Below are 25,867 nucleotides of genomic sequence, written 5' to 3' on the forward strand. Positions count from 1 at the left end.
AAATAATAATCAATATTGTCAAAATAAACAAAATTGAATTTGATAGTGCCAATAATAGACCGGGAGATACTGACACAAAATTTCGAGTCATTTGTAACAGGATGGCGGTTCTACAGGGTTCTTAGTACGCAATGACAAAAAGAAAAATGATGGTGTGAACGCTGGTACTGGCGGCTTAGTCGCGTGGGCGTTAGTCGAACTCGTCGGAAAATAGCGAAAGTCAAACGATTTGTAACAGTATGGCACTTATTTTTCCTGTAAGTTTGAGGATCAACGAATATAAATACAAAATTTCAAAGATCTAGGTGTTGGAAATCTTCACTTATATAAATTAATAATAAATTTATTTTTCAAGTATGACAGCACTTTTTCCCCCTACTAGAAGTATGGCAAATATAATAATGGTCACATTTTATCAAATACTCTCCAAAAAGCCAAATGCAATACTGGTACAAAAAGATAGGCGAAATAAAAAATTTTTGCAGATTTTCGGCGGTATGGCGACCATTTGGAATCGTCCGAAAAGTATGGCATGGCGATTTTCGTCAATGGCTGCACGACGATGGTTACCTGTGCAAAAGTTAGCTTGGTACAAATGGTTGAATAATTGTTTTTTTTAAATCAACACATTCGCGTCGGTATGGCGGGCTGTAAGTCATACCGGAAAAGTATGGCATGGCACTACCGCCTACTTCTTTTTTATGGGCTATCGGTAAATTCTAAAATTTTTGTGTTACAAATCGTTTGACTTTCGCTATTTTTCCGACGAGTTCGACTAACGCCCACGCGACTAACCCACCGGTACCAGCGTTCACACCATCATTTTTCTTTTTGTCATTGCGTATTAAGACCCCTGTAGAACCGCCATCCTGTTACAAATGACTCGAAATTTTGTGTCAGTATCTCCCGGTCTATAAAATTTAAAAAATCAATTTAATCTGGAATTGTCCCATAATATCAAGCGTGGATGAATTAGCATGATAATAGATTTATAATTTATAAATAATCAAAATGAAATCGAATCTTAAGGAAGAACTGAAAAAAGAAATAATACAGGAATTAAATCTGAAACTTGGGGGAGACATCAATAATTTACAAGCGGCATATGAGTTGGAAAATGACTTAGTTGAAAGGAGGGACCGCCTTGAAAGCTCAGTAAGTTATAAATTTTTTCCAAATCCTTTTAGTCCGGGATCCATCGCCCATTTTTGCAAGTGATTACTATCAAGCTAATTTTTCGTGAGTAGCTTTATTTTGATGAGATGCCCAATAATTTCATGTACGAAACTCTCGATTGTGGTAGCTTACAGAGGTAACAAGGATAAAAATTTTTGATTTGACGGTTCTCAAATATTTATTACGCAATTTGTAGGACAATATGTCTGTTGAATTATATAAGTATTAAATAAGTGAAAATAAAAAAATCAGCTGGTTAGTAATCATTTATGATGACCTCGTTATCGATACACATTGGAAAGGGGGACTCTTTGATCAAACCATAGATTTTGTAGGACAAATATTTTTTCGAATAATTTAGATAATTATCTTGAGATTGAACAAAAAAAAACATTCAGTTAGTAATTAATATTTGAGAACCATCAAATCAAAATATTTTATCCTTGTTTCCTCTGTTAGCTACCACAATCGAGAGTTTCGTACATGAAATTATTGGGCGTCTCATCAAAATAAAGCTACTCACGAAAAATTAGCTTGATAGTAATCACTTGCAAAAATGGGCGATGGATCCCGGACTATTTTTGACTCAAATGAATATAAATAATTAATATACATATTATTTAATTTATGGGTATGTTTAGCTTAATGCCGCAAATGATGAAGGTTCTACAAAACTGTCGTCAGCTATTACCAAAGCAGAGCTCAATTCAAAGCAAATTAATAATTTGAAAATAAAAAGTGAAGAATTTAAGAAAAGAGCTGAAGAATTTCTGAATAAAACACAACCTATGATGAAAGAATTAGACAAAAGGTTTACAGCAATTGGAAAACTAGAAAAGGTGTTAGATTATCTCAAATCGTATGCCAAAATTCAAGATCTAAGGTAATAAACATACATTATTATATATTCTCCATATATTCATAAATACATCATTATAAGAGAATCTACATTATTTGTTTTTACATTTCTTCATTCTATTAGGTCATAATTTGAAATAGACAAACAAACCTTACCATTAAGTTTGTCCAATACTAAAATCTTCCTCTTGAATCACTCTATCTATTAAAAAATACTGCGTCAAAATCTGTTGTGTAGCAGGAAGCGGTGTTTTATACTATGTAGTAATTTTATGGGTCAAACTTTCAGCCAACAGATGAAAAATTGTAAAGATGATGAGCAACTGGTGCTAATGTATAGTGAAATGAAGAAATTGTGTCTGCAGTACAAGAATTCCCACCAGGCCACTTACGCCAAGGAATATACTCATTATTGGCACAATATTTTAAAAGACAACTTAACAAAGTAAGTTATAATTATATTATGTAACACTAAGGGCTGATTTTTCAATGGTTGGTTAAAACTTACCCGTCTAATATAGTATTACATGATAATATTAAAATGTTACTTGAAAACTGTCAAATATGGGCGATCAGAATATATTGTTGTAATTGTTGTTTAATACGTTATTCGACGAATTATATTTAACCAAGGATTGAAAAATCAGCTTTACATCCTTTTTTAAACTTATATATTATATCAAAATTTATTTGAATGAGTAAAGTGTATTTATCAAAATTACAAACTAAACCATAACAATATTTATCTAGCCCATGTATTTTTTTCAGGCATTATGATGATGTTTTAAAACAATTGAAGTGGCCATTCACAATGGGTGCTGAAAACTCGCCTGTACCAAAAGAAGTTATGAATAAATTTAAAAATTTAACTAAAAATCTATTTCTAATTCAAGAACCTGAAGATTCAATGGCCAAAATGGCTGTAACTGGAGATTTCTCTGCAGGTAAATTAGATGGATTATAATAATCTTTTTGCGAATTGACATAAAATGTTATTTTTTAATTTTGGCATCATTATTTATGTTATTGTGTAGTTTTTAAATAAATTTAGCCCTCACTTGTTGCTACTTTTTTCATTCTGATTATATGTCTTGAATCCGTTCATAACTCAAAGTGCACACAAAATCTTATAATATATATATCTTATATATAAAATTCTCGTGTCACAATGTTAGTCTGCATACTCCTCCGAAACGGGTGGACCGATTCTCATGAAATTTTCTGTGCATATCGGGTAAGTCTGAGAATCGGCCAACATCTATTTTTCATATGTACCACGGCGAAGCCGGGGCGGACCGCTAGTATATATATATAAATCTCGTGTCGCAATGTTTGTCCTCAATGGACTCCTAAACAACTTAACCGATTATAATAAAATTCGCACACCATGTGCAGTTCGATCCAACTTGAGAGATAGGATAGTTTCAACATGTAGGTACCACAGGCGAAGCCGGGACGGACCGCTAGTTACTTATTATTAAACATATTTATTTCAGTTCAAGATCCCTGCCTACCTATAAGAGTCCTTCTGCGGCCTTTAAAGAAGCGATTCACATTCCACTTTACTGGGACACGACAAACTGCAAGGATTGATAGGCCAGAGTGGTTCCTTACTCAAACATTGACTTGGATTAAAGATCATCAGGGCTTTATAAAGAACAATGTACAGCCAATAGCTGATAAACTAGAATTGAAGAATATTAATGCTGTTGTAAGTGACAATATCAATTTTAGATATAGTTCTAATATCCCATAAAATGTGAAAATTATAATACTGCACAACAAAACCTTCTTTATCTGCCTTAGCATTTGTTTCATAGTTTTTGATAACTAATTTAAAATTATTTACGCATGACTGATATATAATAATCTGTATTCAAGCGGAATAAAGATAATGTAAACTGTTAAAATCACTTTGAATTGGCTAAAATAATGAAAATAGTGTTCAATTTATCAACTTTATAAAATACTAGAGGTCCGTCCCGGCTTCGCCCGTGGTACATATTTGACAATAAAAGGTAGCCTATGTCCTTTCTCGGGAATCAAAATATCTCCATACCAAATTTCATGCAAATTGGTTTAGTAGTTTAGGCGTGATTGAGTAACAGACAGACAGACAGAGTTACTTTCGCATTTATAATATTAAGTATGGATTGTTTTACAGGATGAATTCAACGAAGGTCTAGTTGCATTAGCTGCTGAGAGGCTACATACTGTACTAGCACTTTACCATACTCAAGCCGCTAAAGGAGATATTGTTGATGTGGACGCAGCATTTGCTCATGCCGTGGACGAAACTTTGGGTTTTCATAAAGAACTATCGGAAATAACAGGATTTGAGTCAAACAGTGTATTATCGGTATTGACTAAAGCTGAGACATTCGTGCGATGGTTGGCTGTTGAGAAAAAATGTAAGTTTATAGCCTTTTTATTTTTCTTACGTTTTTATTTCCTTACATTAGTAAAATTAAATATTACCTTATTTTTACCTGAGTATAGTAGTCAAAAGATTGAATAAATTTAAAGGAAAGCTATTTTAGATTTTTTTCAGTGCTCATTAATTGAAATAATGCCTAATGCCTTGATAATCGTTGTAACATTTGCAAAGAAACATATGAATATTGTATTATATCTCAAAATACTGACATTAATAATCCAGAAACTAGCCTGTAAAATGTGTCCTAATTTTTCTAAAAAAAAATTGGTAACCTACATAAACGAATTCCTATAAAAAAAAATTCCCAAGCAGGTATCTATATCTATACATATAATAAATCTGTAGAAGGGTCAATTCTGTACATTGAAAATATTGAAAAAATAAATAGCAGGGGGTGTTACTGGATCGATACCAAACCCAAATATGTGATTAAAAAAATTTTTGTCTGTCTGTCTGTCTGTCTGTATGTGAAGACATCACGTGAAAACTAACGGTTCGGTTCGGATGAAACTTGGTATAATTAAACCTTATTATCCTGGGCGTAAAATAGGATACTTTTTATCCTGAAAAAATACGAAGAAAAAAAATAATCTAAATTTTTCAGTTTTATCCATAGACGTTGTTCTGTAGAACAGCGAACACACGTTGGGTATTATTATAGGCCTAGCCGTATTTGAGTCCAATAGATATTTATAAGATGTTATTGTCAGAGTTACTCAAAATGGAGAAATAAACCATCCACGCGAAGACCGACATCCGCGCGGACGGAGTCGCGGGCGGAAGCTAGTCTTCTATAATATAAAAATGAATCCCAAAATGTGTTGGTAAGCGCATAACTTGAGAACGGCTGAACCGATTTCGTTAATTCTTTTTTTATTATATTCCTTGAAGTACGAGGATGGTTCTTATGTAGAGAAAACGTAAATATGTACCACGGGCGAAGCCGGGGCGGACTGCTAGTTAAATTATATAAATAATTGCAGATGCTCTAACAAAAATGGACGAAATGCTCGACACAGAGCAATGGATAGAACCGGTAGCGGCGGGTATAGGTGCGGCGGTCGGTTCGCTTGTTTGGGTGCCACGGGGATCTGATTGGTTCATATCCTTGTTGAAGACTATTGAGGACAGATATGCTACTCTACCGCAGCCGGGACATCGGTAAATAAACAAAAGATGGAAATACTATTATTAGAATTGACATTAAAGTAACAGTTATAATAAAGCTGTTCCGCCCAAGTTCAACTGCTGACAATATTAAAATATTCTTACGTACATTACAAATCCATTCATTGGTTTTTTTGTGTAGATTTAACCCTACTTTTCTAAAAGCTTTAAAAAGCTTAAAAAAGTCATATAACATGCACTTATATTCTAGCATACAATTCCTGGAGCTTCAACTGGAACTCATTGAAGAGTGGCGTGTTCGTCTCACACAAATAATGAGTGCAGCAGCTGACAATCTAACTTCGGATTGTTTCCTGGTAGCCGGACCACACCCCCTCACGGCCATCATAAACGCGGCCCAACATTGCAGGACTGTGCTATTGCAGTGGGAGCATTCCTTGGTAAGTATAATATGAATGGAGACGTAAAAACATGTCAAAAATTGGTTGCCTGTAAAGTCGGTATACGGGCGAAAGTTTTACGTGACAACGACTTTTTATGTCTGTCTCTCTCGCTCTTAGGCGGGCTAACCATGCCCGCGTGCCTCTCACTCGCTCTCATTGTGAGCGCATAACGTGAGCGGAGCGTAACGCAGTTTCTTGAAGTGTCACCCGGCAAACCAATTGATAAGACGTTGTCACGTCAAAAAGGTCTTGTGCAGGATATATCATGATGAATGTGCTGAAGGTTGTTTTTTAACTTATTACTAGTCGGATGGAATTTACTCATAAGCTAAATATTAATTTGCCTTTGATACATTTATGTATGAGAAACAACTAGACTAACAATCACGTTCGAAAATTGTCTGAAGCAAAACTCTACTAGTATTCAGAGTTTTCTACCGACCGATACCATAGACATTGGACATTACTGCCACTAAATAAGATGTTAATTTCAATGACTATTGTATACGACGCAGTTCGGACAATTATTAACTACCTTTTTATAGGCGTTCTAGTTCTTTATACTATGCCAATACTATACTATTAAATTTGAGAGACGTTTATAAGTAAGGCTGTATGTACATTTTCAGCACTACCTCCAACTCTATTACTACAAGCTGCAGTTTCAGCAGTTCACGCAGCAGCAGCACGCCAATGATGATGGTGACTCCATCACCTCGGATTACGAATACGATGAAGAAAATTATGGGGACTATAGATACGGTGAATATTTTGTTTAAAAAAAGAAAAAAATGTGAACTGCTGAAGTCCATATTCCAATTGATTTTAGGGCTGTAATAATTATTAAAATGAAATTTATTTTAAGCTATTGTATAGCTTCTATCGCGGGCCTTGAGCGCGGGGACCGAATCGAGAAATTCCGTAACGAAAAAACCTCACGCTACCCACTCCGACGGGCGTGGAGGTGTGGCTTGAAGGCATGCTATGCAATAGCTTTACCGCGGCAGTCCCCGAGTGCCACACGTCTTTTTATGATTAATTAATTAATTTGTGTCACTTTTTTATGTTTAAGATGGTGAAACTTATGGTGTTATGTGCTTAGAAGAGGTTGAAACAAGTGCCAAAGATATGGCCATAAAGGATGTTATCAAAAGGCATTCGATCATCGATGCGAATGGATATGATGTGAGTAAAATCATTATTTAATGCTAAAAAAAAAGGAAAAATACCGCCAACTAATAAAAACTACTATAAATATTTACATTTTTTCTTAACAATTATGTCAAATGATGATAGCTTTCATTATCTTATATCTTAATCTCTTTCTCGTGTAAAGACAACTACATCTTAGTAACATGATAATTTTATTTGTATGATTTATTTTCGTGTCCTTTTTTTTTAATAAATGCACTAGTGAAGTGACTTACTTTTATTCAATTTTGAAAACACAACAGCTGCAGCCTTAATTTGATTTCTATAATTTGATTTGATTTGATTTCAGACGACGCCCTTAGCGAACCCCGCAGTAACATTTGATGAGAATGACGTTGGCGTGTTTGGTGACGCACCAGCGTTGTTGTTGCATCTGCGACAAGCTTCACTCGCGTCGCTCATACATTTCATGATCCTCGAGTTTAGAGCCGACATCCACAGTTATAAGAAGCAGAAGTAAGAATAATATTGATAAAGTTTATATTTAAGTGGGTAGTTAATTGTATGTTTCTTTTTAATGCATAAAATAAATAGCGGTTCATACTGAAATTCAGTAAAAACCGACGCTTTCGTGTTTGATGACGCACTAGCACTATTGTTGCATCTGTGACAAGCTTCACTCTCTTCGCTCATACATTTCATGATCCTTGAGTTTAGAGACGACATGACATACAGAATTATGTTTAAGAAAAAGAAGTAAGAATTATATTGATAAAGTTAAGTTTTAAATGGAGGGTTAATTCAGAAAGAAAACTAAAATTAAAATAGAAATTAGTTCTTTATTGCCAAAATATTTTTATTGTGATAGTTTATACCTAATAGTTAAGACGTGACGTCAATATAGAGTTATAAGATACTAGCTTTCCGCCCGCGACTTCGCCCACGTTTTCTAACAAAAACCCGCATAGTGTGATTCACATCCTAAAAGTTATAGCATGTTCGGTTCTACTTTTTCGTTCTACTGCAAAATATTTAAATTTTTATTTTAATAAAATATTACATTTGCAGGTGGCACGCAATGCTAACAGTAGAAGAGCGAGCTCTCTCTATGTCGGGTGCTCTGTGCCGGCCGCTGTCTACTCTGTGCACGCGGCTAGTTACAGTCTCTGAAACATTAGCGCCGTCTATAGCACATTTCCTGAAAACTGAGTTGGGTCTGCAAGTTGATGAGTGTTTATTTAAAGTAAGTATTTTTTTTTTAATAATTCTTTCAAAAAGTAATTATATGTAAAATTTTCAAATTAATGTAAATAATATTATGTTGTAAATATGTAATACCTTACTTAAATACTGTTTAAATTTTAAACTGTCAAATTAAATACACATATTTGTATGCCAATTTGTTGGCGAATTGTGCGGACGTAATTTTTCTTATAAAACCTTTGTAACCACATTTCTGACAAATAATTTTTTCATTTCATTTCTTAGAATGATATACTTATCTGGTTCAGATATTGTGTGAAATGAACTTTTATTATTATATTATATGTTAAGTTGTGCCGCAAAGCTTATACCATTAATAGTTAACCAAATTTTTATATGAGATTGTATACCTTAAAGAAAATCGATCAGCAACGGATTTTTTTTAAGGCGTCACTTTGTTTCCAAGACCCACAATTTTTTAACTATGCACATAAATATAGGTTTCTACGATATTTTATAGATATATTTCTATGTTTTAAAATATTAATTATCCGTTCACAGGACGTGGTATTAAACAATTGGTTCAACACGGGCGGCACGTTACAGTTTACGCATGACGTGACGCGGAATATCATACCGGCTTTCTCTTGTGTGGGAGATAAGCCTGTTGATAATAATCCTGTGCCGAGGTTAGTTATTTGATTAATCTACACTAATATTATAAGAGGAAAACTTTGTTTGTTTGATTGTAATGAATAGGCTCATAAACTACTGGACCAATTTTAAAAATTTTTTCACCATTCGAAAGCTACATTATCCACGAGTAATATATAGGCTATATATCATCATGCTAAGACCAACAGGAGCGGAGTAATGCGGGTGAAACCGCGCGGCATAGCTAGTTATGATATAAAATAACATATTCATATTATGGTATTTTTTATTATAAACATTTAATTCAAATTTTAGGCAAGCAGCAGCAGGATCAACAAATATAACCGGCCAATATTGTCAATTTTATTTGGAATATTTAATTAACTAACTACAATATAAATTACAACTTATGGTACTATTGGAACCATTCGAATAGTAATAATGACAAAATATTTATTTGAATTGAGCAACTAGAATCTTTTTTAACCAACGCTTTTGATAAAAGCATCCGTAACATAAGTTTCTAATTTACTAAAAATTTTCTCTAATTACAAACATTTTAATTAACAGACTAGCCGAATCATGCACGCTACTTAACTTGGACTACGACGACGCTCGTCGCATACGCACTGGTCTAGCCAAGAATGACCCTGACGTCATTACATCTATCATGGCGTTGGGCGTAGTGACTGTAACAACACACGAAGCTTTGAAAATCCTCAACCAGAGAACTGACTTGGCTGATGCGTCAACACCCACTTCGGTTATGGAACTATTCTAAAGCCAAAAAACTTTTATTTATTGTTTAGTTCTGGTCAAGCAAAACTCTGACGTGGTTTTAGTCATCATGGCGATGGGCGTAGTGACTGTAACAACACACAAAGCTTTGCAAATTCTCGACCAGAAAACTGACTTGGCTGATGCGTCAACACCCACTTCGGTTATGGAACTGTTCTAAAGCCAAAAAACCTTTATTTCTTGTTTAGTTCTGGTCAAGCAAAACTCTGAGTGGTTTTAGTCATCATGGCGATGGGCGTAGTGACTGTAACAACACACGAAGCTTTGAAAATCCTCAACCAGAGGACTGACTTGGCTGACGCGTCAACACCCACTTCGGTTATGGAACTGTTCTAAAGTCAAAAAACCTTTATTTCTTGTTTAGTTCTGGTCAAACAAAACTCTGACGTCGTTTTAGTCATCATGGCGATGGGCGTAGTGACTGTAACAAAACACGAAACTTTGCAAATTCTCGACCAGAGAACTGACTTGGCTGATTCGTTGTTGACGCATCACTTCGGTTATGGAACTATTCTAAAGCAAGCAGAAAAGATCGTACAGGGCCAAGTCAGTTGCAAATCCTCTACCAGGGGACTGAATTGGCTGAGATCTCATCGCCCACTTTAGTTATTCTACTGTTCTAAGGCATAAGGCTTAGGGCACCTTAACCAGGGGACTGGTTTGAGAAGTTGTCATCATCTACTCTAGTTATTCTACTGTTTTACGGCATGAGGGGTAGTTTAATATGGATACGGCAGTTGAATTTCCTTTATTAATTACTATCTTTATGTGTAACGCATATAACATACTATATTACCTAAATGTAATTTTTTCAATGATTTACGAAATTTAGGTAGTCGTTCGATGTTATTATAATATTAATATTGTATGCGAGGACGGTACTTATATCATAAAAAATAAGGTTTAAATTGTGAAGAAGTAAACTATTGAACCAAGTGTAATGAGGTGTGCCAAGTGTCATTACACTTTCATACGATGTAGAGATCTTCATATAAATAAAATAAATTAAATCTTCATATAAAGAATATTATTATAATTTATTGTTGTTTTTATGTATATTATGTACAAATTTTTAATTGTTATTATATAAATAGCTGGTGTTTTCTTTCTTGCTATTTTAGCAAATAAAAATTACATATTTATTTTTAATTTTACGTGGATAATGAGTCATGAGTTAAAAGGCAAATGTGTTTTTTTTTAATGTTATTTATTATTTCGAAAAAATGCCAGATGCCAAAGGAATATGTTGGATTTTGGTCAGTTAAAATTATTTATATAATAATCTGTTATCGAACATAAGGAATACTGGGTTATTTGTATAACGGCGTATTTAAATCAAACGAACATAGAGCTATTGCAAGATCATTATTTTGTGATCTTTTAGTGTAAACGAAAATTAGTATTCAGTGTTGTTCAGTATAAGAACATTTCATTGAATCTTTTCGAATTTACTAAGAACAACGAAATAATGCTCTACGCCTTTTTATACTAAAAAGGGACCGTGGGGTTAATAATAATCTAATGAGCGGTGAATAATAATCTTGTGAACGGTGAATTTACATCAAACGAGCGAATGCTCACTGTTTGATGTAAATTCACCGTTATATGCGTTCTGGAATTATTTCGATGTCTTAGCCAATTTTTTTATGTTATGTATTATTTTATTAAGTTGCTTGTTAAGTGTTGCTATATTAAAAATTTTAATTTTCATAAATGTTAGTGGATAAGATGAAAATAAAACATATTGGTAAGATTTATTAAAACATTTTTAATGTTCACATAATATAATGTATTCAGTTATGTCTCAGTATATTGATGTACGGTAATATTTAGCTATAGTACTTGTACATAAATAGTAAAAATAATATTATTCACAAAATACAGATCTTCAATGGCACAAATGCACTCAGATTAAGTATAGTTTGTGTACGTATCTAAATAAAATTTGTTCACAGCCTTTCCTTGTTTTATTTCTGATAAACGTGAACAAAATTAATGAATATTTTAGCAACCTATTATAGGAAAAGTTGCATTTACAGGAAGTAGTCTTAATAATTATGATCTAAATAAATTCAATTATTCTAGCTTCGCAAACCAGTATAGATTAATTATTGAAAAGTTGTAGATTTATTGTGCTGTTGACATTTTAATGTTTGTATTAACGTATATATTTAACAAGAGTTCTAGGCGAAGCATTTATCATAATTTCATACCATCGTAAAAACACGAATTAAACTTATTAAAAAGACAACAACATCATTATTATAGATAAATTACAAATATACACATAGGTATATGTATATAATCAACTTTTTCATATTGAACATTAATTTGTTCAACCTTAACTAATAATATTACCAAAGCCAAGTTACACTGACTTTCCGTTTTTCTACTCATGTGCTTCTGTCATATTATAACTATATACAAACAACATTCAAAGCCTTATCTAATACTATTTACAGCCTTAAATATGAATTGCAATTGTAACAAATTGTAAAAAGTTATAGAAAAAATAAATTATTTCACTAATCTATTAACTAGGTGTCTTATGAGAATTGTTATGACGCAACCATATTTATAGCCTCATCTACAACGTATAGTTTAAGCATTAAGTCTGCTTCAATGCACATGATTTAACTAAGACAATAATAATTAAAATGACTATAATATGGGCCATACAAAATCACTAAATGGGACATCCAAATCTTACAATACAATCCAATTCCTATCATAAATATTACACTAATATTATCACATAGCACTGGCTGTGGATTCAGAGAATCGCCAATTTCAATACTTGTTTTGTACTTGACACTTATTTGAGTCTCAACCACTTAAACTTGTTGTTTATTATAATTTAATCTCATTATTCGTGGGAGTTGTACCCGCTTCGACCTTATTGACCTGTTGTTTTCTCGTGTCTTGCGACGAACTATTCCACCATTGCTCATCACCAGACGCCCACGCAACAAACACTAAGTTAGTTACGATAAATACCGCTAGAGTTATCCAGAACACTAAACGCCATTGGACTAGGGTGCTCTGTGAACAAAGAAACAACCATTTTGATACAGGGAATCTTATAAATGGAAAATTACAATTCACGTTAATAAGTCATCTTTTTTATAAAAATAACTAAATTTCTACTAGTCTAGAGGTATGCAAAATCGCAACCAAGAATCCTGTAAAGTGTTAAAAATCTAGCAGACAATATTGAAATACTTGTTAACTAGTAGATATCTTACAATTAAATTTACAATCTAGCTAATAGTAGGAAATAATCTGATGTACTTCTGACACTATAGGTACGTAGATCTTTAGGTATTAAAAATTAAAATGCGGCTTATTCTACTTACATCAGGTGTTAGCAAGCCAACCAGGAACGGTGCTATGATGCCAGTTATCGCTCCTATGCCATTCACAATTGCCATGATTGTACCCGCGTAATTGCTGCTTAGGTCCAACGCATTTACTTTCATCCCTGGATAGAAGGCTCCCATCAACCCCATGGATGCCGTGAAAAGAATCACCACTGTTTCGGTATCACAACCGGAGTACGAAGCTAGGATCATACAAATTCCAGGACCGACGGATGCTGAAATAAAAATGTTCTAAAATAAATATTGCAAACACGGAGGCAAAATGAACAGAAATAGTTTAATCGACGAAGCTCTTGTGTAGGTACCTATCTACGTTATCGTCAATATACGGGAAATTGTTATTGCAAAGCTAATAAGTCTAGAAGCTGGGTGATCAAATCCGAAAAAACAGAGATAGAATTCAGTAGTAAAATATATTTTCTAGTTATCAGGGGTTGTTTCGTACCTATGTGCTCGTAAATTCATATTAAAAAATAATTCCTATTAGAGACCGTTTATAAAACCATTTGCTGCGTTCAAGATCTAAAGGACCAACTACTATTAAATTAATGTAACTCAAACGTGTATTTTAATCATGGCTGTGTTCTAAATCAGTCAGTCAAATCGCATGAAATCAACCTTGTGGGGATAATGAATTGCATCTGCCGGAACACATCAAGAGTAAGGTGTTATGACACGCTTTCCCCTTATGATTAGTATTCCCTGGACCTTTGCGGATCTTAAGCATTGCATCGTATGCAATTATAGGAAAAAATGATAAATTTAATTACAATGCAAAGATGCAACTCAATGAAGATTGTGGACATTGAAGAACTTTAAAAAAAAAGATCTAGGTAGGTACCATGTTGCGAATAAGATAAATTTCTCTTAAGATATGTATTTGAAAATTGTCTTATTTTAATTTTAAAAATGTTTTAAATTAAATAAGAAGAATCTTATCTACTACATAAGCAAATTTCGTATTGATGACTAATTAATATAATATTAACGTTTGGATTATATTTTTTACTTTTTACGTAAAAATGTAGTTAGGCACACAGGCATCATGTGAATCAATCATCGACTTATAAGATACTAGTGGTCCGACCCGGCTTCGCCCGTGGTACATATTTCGCAATAGAAGGTAGCCTATGTCCTTTCTCGGGTATCAAAATATCTCCATACCAAATTTCATGCAAATTGGTTCAGTAGTTTAGGCGTGATTGAGTAACAGACAGACATACAGAGTTACTTTCGCATTTATAATATTAGTATGGATGTCTATAATAATTAATGGGTTCCCGGAAAAATTATTATTGTGTAGGTATTAACATACCTATTCAAAAGTTGTTTAAGCTTAATCAACAAGTTGTTCGCCTCAATATAGGAATTTTAATGTACTGAGAGTATTTTATTTACATTCGTTTGCGTCATAACTCATACTAATTCGTATTTACTTAGGATTTGTATTGATAAAATTTGGAAGTAAGTATTTGCTCATTGTAAAGCTCGACTGTTAAATTAAAAAAAAAAGTTATACTTTATTCGCGGAATAAAATACCTATTTCGTTAAATATTTATCCAAATCTACTTACTTATCAACAAAGACATACTAAAACTATAATATAGGTACAAACTGCTTACCGATAGTGGTAAAAGTCTTCCTAGCGTTCGTAACAGTGAGCCATTGCTTCTTGACCATCTTGTCACACATCCATCCAAAGATAATGGAACTTATCCACATAACCAAGTACGGTAAAGCAGCCAATGTACCAGTCCTGTGAATATCGAACTTCAATACTCCAGTCATGTATTTCGGAAGGTCTGTTACCATTGTGAAGTAGCCATAATCATGTCCAATCTGAAAATAATATTTATTACCATAAAATTTTGTTAATATGACGCAGTAAAATTGTTCTACTAATCTAATCACTACGTATAATACGTTAAACCTTTCTATCTGTCTGTCCCTAAGCCTGCTTACATCTTTAAAGTACGCAAAGGCTTTTGATGAAGTTTTTTGAAATAGAGTCAAGAGGGATAATTTAGTAAGTACCTATATTTAATTTATTAAGTTTTAGACAATGCGGATGAAGTCGCGGGCGGAGAGTTAGTCTATTAAAATCTCGAATGCAAATATTCTGGAATTCAGGAAATAAATCAAACTAGACGTACAATATAGGCCTTTTAACAATAGTCACGGTTGAACGAGGAAGTGATTGAAATACCTAGTTAATTGAAATTAAACGTCGATTCGACGAAAATAGATTGATCAGAATAGAAAAATCATTGCATGAATATTTCTTTGTGAATTTGCTACGCGAACGATATGGCATGTGAAATATAGAGAAACAATTAAAATTGGGTTGGTACCTAATATTAGTTACTATGTAGACCGTACCTACAGTCAAATTAATAGAAAATAAGAAACTCGAACAACTTCTTCTACTTCAAGATCACAAAGATAACAAGAATAGATATTTATTTGTATTGTGTATATTGCCTTGTTAATGTAACTAATTCTAATTTCCAAAAAAACTGCTCATTTCCTGCAGAAAAAATATTTTCTTACTGATCCCGGCATAATTATTCCATACCGTTCACGTATAGAAAATATAACAAGAGGTTACTACAAAGCTGATTAACTGGCACTTGGCAGATGTGTTTACCTGTGCACAGACGAGCGCCCAAAGAGGAACGGACGTAAAAATAGCTTTCCAAGGAATCGCAGAGGGTTGAGTGTTGTGGTGTCTTCCCAGAGCTTCTTCTAGATATTTCTTTTCTTTATCCGAAATGTAGGGATGGGATTCCGGATCATTGTAACATAATAATGCCTGAAATTAAGATCAAATATAATATCATATCTACCGGCTAAACTTCTTTGAGTAGATAGTAATAAAAATCGTTAATAAAAAGAAAGAGCAGAAATTTAAAACAATAAAACGATATAAATGGATTTAATAAACCTTCCCATTTTATTCTAACGCAATAAAGTTTAAAACATCCATAACATTGTCGCTAAAAATAGAACTTACCCATAAAATGAACCATAAGATCCCAATACTGCCAAACAAATAGAACACGGATTGCCAATCTCCTGTTTCCTTAATAACTAGGCCTGAGAAGTACGTTCCGGCGATGTTTCCAATTTGCGCTCCTCCAAACACAAGAGATCCCATTCGACCTCTCTCTGAGACGGGTGCCCATCGTGCAAGCATCGCGTTTAAAGCTGGGAATGTGGTACCCTGAAAAAAAGGATGAATTAACCTTATTTTTCTCAGCGAATTAATAATAATGATGAAGTTTGCATAAGCTAAATATAGGAATGAAAAGTGAAGTCAATAATTATATTATCGTGTATAATTTGGACTTGACATCTATCTAGCTTTTTGTTCGCAAAGGTAGTCTGTTTCTTTTTAGAACGTAACGGAACTTTTGAATCTGCTATAGACAGGCGGACAATAGTTGTATGTAGGCTAATTCAAGAGGGGAATGAATCGCAGCAAAAACAAAATCTCACTCTTTATCTAGGGTGACGGTGAAGATCCATTTACAATATTATCTACCTAAAAACTGTAGGTATGCCTTTCAATGCGATTGCCATTAGCTTTTTGATCGTATAAATAATTATATCAGCATATATTAATATTAAATAATTTCGCATTAAAATTCTCACCTTGACAAATTACACGTAGCATGTTGTAATGCAACAGTTAACTTAAAATAAATGAGTATTAGGGACAGGAAGTTAGCGTTCGACTGGTTCGCATAAAGCCTTAGTTCACTAGTGAATTCGCTCTCAAATTCCATTCCAATATCACAACGATATGATTCATTTAAATATAGCTTCGATTGGCATATAATATGCTAGCACATTAAATGACCATTAATATAGTTAGGAAACATTTTTTTATGGTAAAAACAATTAGGAAACTATCTAGAAAAACAATTACCTCGCCGAGTCCTTCAAGAACTCGCAATATAATGAGCCCTGTTGCGCCACCCATATTAACAGTCCAAGGTGTGAGTAAGGTGAATACTGCAGTGCTGAGGACTCCGAATCCTAAAGAGTATTTCCCTCCAAATCGTTCTGCTAACATGCCGCCAGGTAAATGCGTCACAATGTAACCATAATAGAAGGAACTGAGAATTATGCCTTGCGTCTCTTCATCCCAATTGTATCCGCTGACTTCCTAAAATAGAATCGCATTTGAGAGGTCGTATTGTGTAATTACTTTGTAATACAATTAGATTCATAAACGTAAAAGTTAATTGTGCCAAATTGTTCATAAACATTATTAGGACTTAGGTACAACAATTTTAATAAAAAGACAACATGTAGAGAATAATAGAGTTCCTAATTAACGACGACGACGATACTACGACGACGAAAATAAAAAATGTCAAAGCTATATTAATAATTATAGATTTAAATAATCGTAATTAGAATAGTAAAATTTTTATCATAGTATATTTATGAAAAAGTCCTATACTGTTTAGATACTATGTGTTTTTGATATCTCTATAAATAAAAACTACACTAACCTACATTACTAAATATTAAATCAAACTTTTTTACGCTCGTACTTTGTAAAGACTATTGTACTTTTTTTGTTAATGTCGTTTACAAAGCAAATGTTGCGTTGCAAGTATTCAGTATTGGGTTTAGTAATTGAAGATTGCGTCTAGTTAATTTCGCTTCTTTATAAGCCAGTGTTAGTCACACTCGAGCTTTGTTGGTCAGGGTCGATCGGTGGTTACTTTCAACTTAAAACCGAGATATTTATTAAAATATAGGCTTAAATTTGCAATGTTGATATAATCTAGAAAAAGATCTTGCTCTAGATGACTAAATTGAGAGAAAATATAGAATTAATTTTTCCACCATATCACATAGGTAATATGTTACCAATAAGTCCAATAACACCAATATTCGTTATTAAACATACAATTTACCTACCTTATCGCATTCTCCTCACAAACTATTACTACTTACTACTCTTTCCTATGCGATGAGTATTAGAAACAAACATATTAGAGATAGAAAGTTTGCATCACTTTATTGTTCCTCGTCTGAAATGAAAGAACTTACCATAGGATCAGTGGTAATATCGTCAACTTCAGCGGGGCAGGAACCATCTTCGTACGCTGGTGAGGAGGCATGCCGCCGCACCATTTGAGTGATTGCAATGTTGAGGCAGACTCTCATCGTGTACGCGTTGGCCACAGCCAGAAAACCCATGATCGCCATCACCCATCGTTGTGGTATCACGAAAACTGGATGAAAAAATGTTTTATTTATTTCTCTGTATATCATTTTCTCTTAAATAAATTATTGTTTAAAATTGTTTGAGTGTTTGTTTATAGTATAAAATGATAATTATGATGTAGAGGTATACCGTATAGGTGTGGTATAGGTTATATAATATGGAGAGATATCTAATATTATATTTGGTATATACCAACAATGTAGGTTTTTCGTGTATGGAATACATACGTCTTTCTTTCTTTCTATCTTAGTTCTTACAGTAACATAGAGTTCAGGCGTACGTTACGACGTTTTCTCGTGACTTGTCTAACTTTATCCTATAAGTTAAGTGGACGTTGATTTAATAATATATTTAATATCTTATTAAAGTAAACGCAATGTTTTCATCTGTTTCTGTTCTGTTTCATCAAAAGTCTCAAAATAGCATTTAAATTATTAGAGTCTATAAGTTTTATTAACAGTACACTTCAGTATACATTTCAAAAAAGGTCTCTTTTCTACACGGTTTATGAAGTGCAATTTTATATCTACTAAACCACACGCTGTTATTATGATCATGTATTTTTTTCGTCATAAGAAATTGTGATATATTTTGCAACCTTTTACAACAAGTAACAATTGTAAATTAAAAACTAGCTGTATATTACTTCCAAAAGAAACAGCATCATAAGAACAGCATTCGCAAGTAAAATTCATGTATTAGGATTTAGGAAGTAGGTAATGATTGATCTCCAAATAATGAAGACCATAAATATGTCTTCGTCTATGATGTCATCGCTCTGTAATGCTTCTGAATTTGGCTCAAGCAACCGTCTTTCTTCCGTTTTCCTCTTAAATTATATTCAACTCAAGCTCTAGATTGTATGGTCTTCCTTTAATTAATGTGCTATAAATTCCGATTACAGCGTGACTGTTTTAGCAATTAAAATATTTTCTTTTGTTTTAGTGTCTGTTTATTGCAATGAATTTTTATAAACAATTCGTATCTCTAATCGAGAACAATCCAGAATCTTCGCGATTATAAGTAGATACCTGTAATGCCTGTAACTTAAAATTTAAACTGCATAAATAATTTTATTAAATTTATTTTATGCATGTCTGTATTTTCTAATCATTTGTCACCCAAAAACAAAAAAAGGTGTAAGTAAAGGTGTAACTTGCATATCTTAACCGTCTTAACCAAAATTAGTATTTAGGTACTATAGTATCTGTGACTAAGAATTTAATGATATATGTGCATACTCCACACTTACCATGTCGTCACAGTATGAGTCTTGCAAATCTATCGACTCTAATACATAATGAATGAAATGCTTTAGGATTCATTCTACGTTCACTATTACGCATAAGCAACAAAAACGCTTTCAAGCTCTTTAACATCTTAGAATTCCTTAACATACATTTTTTCAAATTATTCAAGTTACCTTAAACGGCTTCGTGAAATAAGTGAAAACTATTTTTCAGAAGGATAATTTTATAACAAAATGTGTTCAAACATTTATTATTTATCGTTATTCACACATAAACTACAATTTCTTTTGAATTGCATAAAATGCACACAAGATGCAAAATTTTATTTACATTATACCAGGTTTCAGTAATTTAGGTGTCCACTTATAATTTATGTAGAGCCGAGCTCCACGATTTGGGAAAGCAGCCAATCTTAAAGTACATACAGCAGTTTTTTTAATAAGACTACTTGACCACATTCATATTTCCTAATTATGTACCTACCTAATAATATTTAATTAATAATACTTCCAGAGAACCTACTAATAAAGTCTTATATTACTCAACTACGTAAGTATGAAAAAATAATGCACCTGTTCATGTGTTCATAAGTATAAAGTCTTATTACTGTCTTAGGTCAAATTACAGGAATTCAATCACAATAGAAGAATAGAAGCGACACAATGCAAAGATTTTGTTATTACTTAATGATTGTACGCTTATAATATGTCTCACCGAGCAAAGCCATACCTAACTGTTCATCCAGGCATAACACATGGGTGCGGATCAATTATTATACTGCTTAGAGACTGATACTGCATTTGTCCTATTATACTGCTTAGAGATGTCAATGGCCTGTTCTTAAATATTTATTGCGGAAATAATATTCTACTTTGCAGGTCATATCAGGATTCAGGAATGCTAGACTTCGAATGATGCTTATAAACGTAGAAGTCCATCCACTGACTCGAACATAATAAAACCTTTGGTTGTTATCGATAATGGTAATTGTATTTTAAAAGTATAATTAACACGTGCTTAAGCCTAAGTTAATGTCTTGTATCTGTTGACATACTTATTATAACGCAGTTAAAAATGTAAACACTTTCTTTACGAGATAAGCATACGATTGGAAAAACTTTTCTAAGGGCTCTTTTCTTTTATCAGCTATCGGCATTCAATAGTCTCAATGTTTTGCGAACATTTAGTTGCAATCTATACGCTGTTCAATTAGGTATGTAATATGTTATGCATATTTGAAAACAATAGCCTCTTTTGTTAACCGATACACACGAAAATGGACTTAATATTTCCGCTTTTGTTTCGGTCCAGAATAATAAGTTTGTGAATCATAACTCATAACCCCGTTAAAATTCCCGTTGACGTCCAATCAATTTGACATCGCCGAATTGCCGCCGGCATTCGCGTTTAATTTTTTGCTATTGGGAGAGACTGGTCATTTCTGTCGAGTGGGTTACCTAAATTGGCATTGGAATTGAGAAACTCGTTAGAAGTGTTAGTTTTTGCGGTGGCCCAAGTAAAGATTTCTATTGAATCGTTCTTGCATTCCGGTGTCGTACGATCCCTGCCGGCCAATGGCTGTGAACCAGTTCCCCGCGGCAGACAGGCTGGCGTTGGTAATTTCGCGTCAACGGAGCTTGCATTGCAATTTAATGGCATAATAACTTTGAGGTTTCCAGGAAGAATCACATGACGTACTGCCTTTCTTTATCAAGCTATTACGATAGCGACGTGTGCGGCATTCGCGCTTTGAACTATTATTTTATTTAACTAATAAGTGATCTTAAATGAATAGAGCCTTGATTAAAGTTGATTAAAAGGGTATTGTATAGAACATTTATTGCATTTTTATGACGTCAAAGTTGTATTCACTTTTTGAATTGGAAATTATAGCTATACTATAGTTATTGTATGTCTAACAAGGATCTAAAAATATATATATGTTTTAATGACGCAAAACGATAATTGCAAAAGAAATAATTTCCTGCATTGTAAATCACGAATCTAATGAGCCACATTCCTATCATTTATTATCTTGTAATGTTTTCGTTTTAGATGCGTTATCCTAAGTATAAATTCCTTTCTCTGATACCTTCAAAGGAAGCTGAAATTAATTGGCAATGAATAAAAAGCTCGGTAACCAGGTATTCCTTCAACGTTGATAAGTTTTTGCAGGAATTGGTCTTGTGTTGTCTAATTGCAAGTTGCACCCGTCTGACTAGATGCAGGTCCCTTTCACCGAGATGCTGTAAATCAACTTGGCATATTAACGACGTATTTGTGACGTCGTATAGATGGCGTAAATGATAGATTTTCTCATACTTTGGTATCGATATCAAAGAAAGTTTGCGCCGAAGAAATTAAAGGGCAAATTGCTTGAATTTGTTTCCATAAAATATTTTTTTGAGCAGTACATTTTGAAAAACCTGTGCTAATTTATTTGCTAGGTAGAGTAATTACACGGTGAATAAAGTTCGCGTTCATTTTTAATTAATAATATACCTAATACCTATTTGCAGAAAAATTCGAAACGGTGTAAGAAACCAGTCAATGAAGAAATAAAGCATGTCATTTTAAAATACCCAGAGTGAGTAGGTATTATATTTTATGTGCTATGTGAATAGTGATATCAATTGTTGTTAAGGTCTAATATTATATTTATTAAAATTCAAAGACTCAAAAAAATCTCTTAAAAACCATCTCCACCCACCAACCATCTAAATAACGTAAATTTAAAGTCATAGATTACCCGTTAATTTGATACACTAATCACTTGAAACAATATTCACTATAATCCGTTTTATTAGTTACACCAAAAGTTATTTATTATTACATGTGGACAACAATGGAAATTGGAATACATACAATTTAAATAAGAAAAATAATATATGTATAACTATGATTATTATCAAAATTTTGACATTAACTAAATTTTTGTAATATTGATGTAAGTAAGTTTAAGTTTTAAGTTTTTGATTCAATATGATTAAAAAGATAACCAAAGTCAACTATTGCACCTGTGCAAGTGATATTGTATGCTAAAACTAGACCAGTCATAGACACTGCCTATCAATCAGAAATTATGAAATTTGCATATGAAGCACATTCTTTTTGCCGCTGCATATTAATGCAGATATATTAACAGATATATAAATGTTTCTATTGCTAGTGCATGGAATTGTACTACATAAAATTATTAATATTGTTATTTATTCGTTGATAAATAATTCTTCAGGTACATTGCCGTTTACCCTGCATTCCACACACATACCTCAAACGATTAGACCAGCTATACTCAACCTTTTTTTACCTTGGGCCACATAATTGCTACTGTTTAACCTTGCGGGCCGCAGTAATTTACCTACTTACCTATGTCACCTACGTCATCAGTGAATAGTCTATCTATGTACCAAATTTCATCAGAATCGATTCAGTTGTTTATTCACGAAAGCGTAACAGACAGACTGGGTTTCTTTCGCATTTGTTACTAGTGATGAAGCGAAGATTATGCGACAGTTAAATAAAACTATAAAATATAAAAAATTAGCATTTATTTCTGTCATAAAAATTAATGTGATTTTTGACATTGTAACAAATTTTTGATAAATCAGGCACATAGTTACTGCATGCTACTCTCAAGACGTCGTCTAGATGCGAATCGGTAAGCCGAGATCTGTAGACATTTTTTGCATATTTCATTTTTGAATATGAGGATTCACATAGGTAAGTTGATGCAAACAATGTCAAGAGTAAATGTGCGCAATTTTTTAAAGTTTCATAGCTATCCGGTACTTATTTCCAAAATTCTTCATATTGATGTGTCTCTCTTTTCTCTTTGGGCCGCAAAAAAAAGCGCAGCGGGCCGCAGGCGGCCCGCGGGCCGCTGGTTGAGTATGGCTGGATTAGACCATTGTCTTGTCAAAACTCGAGTGAGGCAAAATAAGGTCATGTTTAAATGAAGTAAGTAGGTATATTAAAAAATAAAAATAAAAATAAAAATTAACGGTACTTTGATTTCGTTAGCAATTCAATGTAATTTTCCGCAATGAAATTGCTTTGTGAAATGTATTCCATTTAATGAACCGTCACAACACTAAACTACAATAATTATTATCTCTGTGGCAAGCGGCAACAGATCACCTATCTGCATTACCATAGTTAATTTAACTTATGTTGATAAAGTTAACTAGTTAATTTTGCCACGTGCGTAAATTTTCAGAATTCAGAAAATGTAGAGAAAAACATAGCGTATTATTATCTTGTACTTAATCCTTCATTTTAATTACGTACCTATGCATTGTATTCTTATTTTTTTTATAATTTGTTAGTTATTTATTAATAATGCACATATTGTTTGACATTAAATATTAATTTATTTTTATTTAAGCGGGAAATAATTTGAAGACTTTATACATTAAAGCGTACAGATAAAATCTATTCAAACATATTAATAACTTTACATATGAAAAGGATTAAATGATAATCAATTATGAAAACTAATATTCGTAAAACTATGATTACCAACACGGTTCACCACAATAATATATTAAACTTATTAAATAATAAATAAATTGTTTTCTTAATTAATAATACTCGTTTTTGTATTTATTGTTCTTAAATATTATGTAAAATTATTATACAACGAAAATTAAAAAAAAAAAAAAAAACCGTTCAAAATATAGAGTTCGGATACTCGTACTAAAACTTTTGAATGCAATAGGCATTCAATTACAGGTATTTCCGTATTTACAGGTATTTGTAATCTAAAAATCTAGCTTATCGTAAAATTGGTGCCGCATCGAAACAAATGTATGCACTTACATAACTTAGATTCCATAGAATGATCAACATAAGTGAAGGCAATGACATACATACCTACATTTGGACACAGATTAAAAACACGCGAAAAAATTGTTACACTAACTGTATTATGTAAATATATTTAAACGATATTTATTATATTTTAATCCGTTTAATTACTCTTTAACTTTGGTACTATTTATAGGTAACTGTGTAGATAAAAAGTCGTTAATAATACAGAACAAAAAATGATTTGATATTGACAGAGAAAATTATCATATAAATTAGAACTAAATAATACATTGTTTATTGATTGTAAATTAACTTAAATCTGTAGACGGTAAATTATTTTTCTCTCTTCAGAACAGGATTAGAGAGCTTATTTTAATTTAACATTTCTTTTTTAATATTTTATGCGCTCATTTTAAATAAAATTTCATAGTTATCCTGCAAAAAGGCTCCATAGGCGGCATTTAACAAAATTAATCTAAGATTATCTTTGAATATTCTTTTTAATTACCTACTAATTTAAAAAAAAAACAAACCGCACTAATAAAATATTTAAAACTCACGTTTCGACAAAATTAACTGCCAACCGGTCAACATTGTGTCTGTTCAATAAACATACAACAGCACTGAATGTTCTAAGACTGTCCGTCACGTTAACAGATCCTCTGGGAACACAAAATAAAATGTTCGAAATCGATCGTCGAGTTAGAAGCCGCGGCGCGTGTCGGCCGTCATACGCGACGACATAGCCTACAATTAAGCGCCCGCGCATAAACCTCGCCTCTATATACTGACTGCTTCCAATCGGCTAACTTGTTCAGTCAACAACTGTACTGAAAATCCGAACTCCATAGACGACTTCATTAATCGACAATTAATATTGAACTTAGCTGCGATCGTTAAGTCACTGACAATCTTCCGCTCCAAACGGGGCAATATTAGGTGGGTTGCACTTATTAAAACTTGATTTTATGTAATTGAAATGTTCATGTATCTTGCGATTTGAATGTAACCGGACACATGTCGATTTTAAGAAAACAATTACTAAATTGAAAGTCGACCGTTGTTTTTTTATAGTCTATGATTCCATTTCCTTGTTAATAAAACGTTACTGAATGAGGGTATCTAATGTGTTCAACTTAAATTTGATACGTAAAGTTCACTCAAAGTAAGAGTTAAATCAGATGGAGCGAGTGTCATAAAATAATTTTACGACACTAGAGGCTGCGATAGTAAGTGCCTGTGAAATGATTAATTGTCACAAGCACTAAAGATACGGTAATTAACGTGAACTCTAGCAGGAGAAACTAAACGAGAGCTGTAAGTTATG

At 32.9% G+C, this 25,867-nt stretch overlaps 2 protein-coding genes across 2 annotated transcripts; one reads left to right on the forward strand and one right to left on the reverse strand.

The window, feature by feature from the left end:
- On the forward strand, positions 1–11,806 carry Rint1 (RAD50 interactor 1). The gene is made up of 15 exons (XM_089698117.1): positions 1–51; positions 914–1,155; positions 1,818–2,059; positions 2,324–2,479; positions 2,803–2,978; positions 3,531–3,745; positions 4,199–4,445; positions 5,455–5,632; positions 5,850–6,039; positions 6,672–6,804; positions 7,115–7,227; positions 7,544–7,710; positions 8,263–8,437; positions 8,959–9,086; positions 9,622–11,806. Exons 2-15 carry the CDS (start codon positions 1,012–1,014, stop codon positions 9,830–9,832), a joined length of 2,475 nt encoding a protein of 824 aa, XP_089554243.1. The 5' UTR covers positions 1–51; positions 914–1,011; the 3' UTR covers positions 9,833–11,806.
- Positions 11,598–25,383, reverse strand: LOC149486490 (dietary and metabolic glutamate transporter-like). Its single transcript, XM_089698127.1, has 8 exons — positions 25,101–25,383; positions 18,301–18,485; positions 17,162–17,401; positions 16,244–16,453; positions 15,878–16,042; positions 14,853–15,069; positions 13,206–13,444; positions 11,598–12,891 (listed from the first exon to the last, which is right to left on the reverse strand). The coding sequence occupies exons 1-8, from the start codon at positions 25,132–25,134 to the stop codon at positions 12,700–12,702; spliced, it is 1,482 nt and encodes a 493-aa protein (XP_089554253.1). The 5' UTR covers positions 25,135–25,383; the 3' UTR covers positions 11,598–12,699.
- Positions 25,384–25,867: the final 484 nt, after the last annotated feature.

Source organism: Colias philodice, chromosome 8 (genome assembly GCF_061535455.1).
Source record: "Colias philodice isolate Cphi_HAF_F1 chromosome 8, ilColPhil1 Martin Lab GWU primary, whole genome shotgun sequence".
Lineage (NCBI taxonomy): Eukaryota > Metazoa > Arthropoda > Insecta > Lepidoptera > Pieridae > Colias > Colias philodice.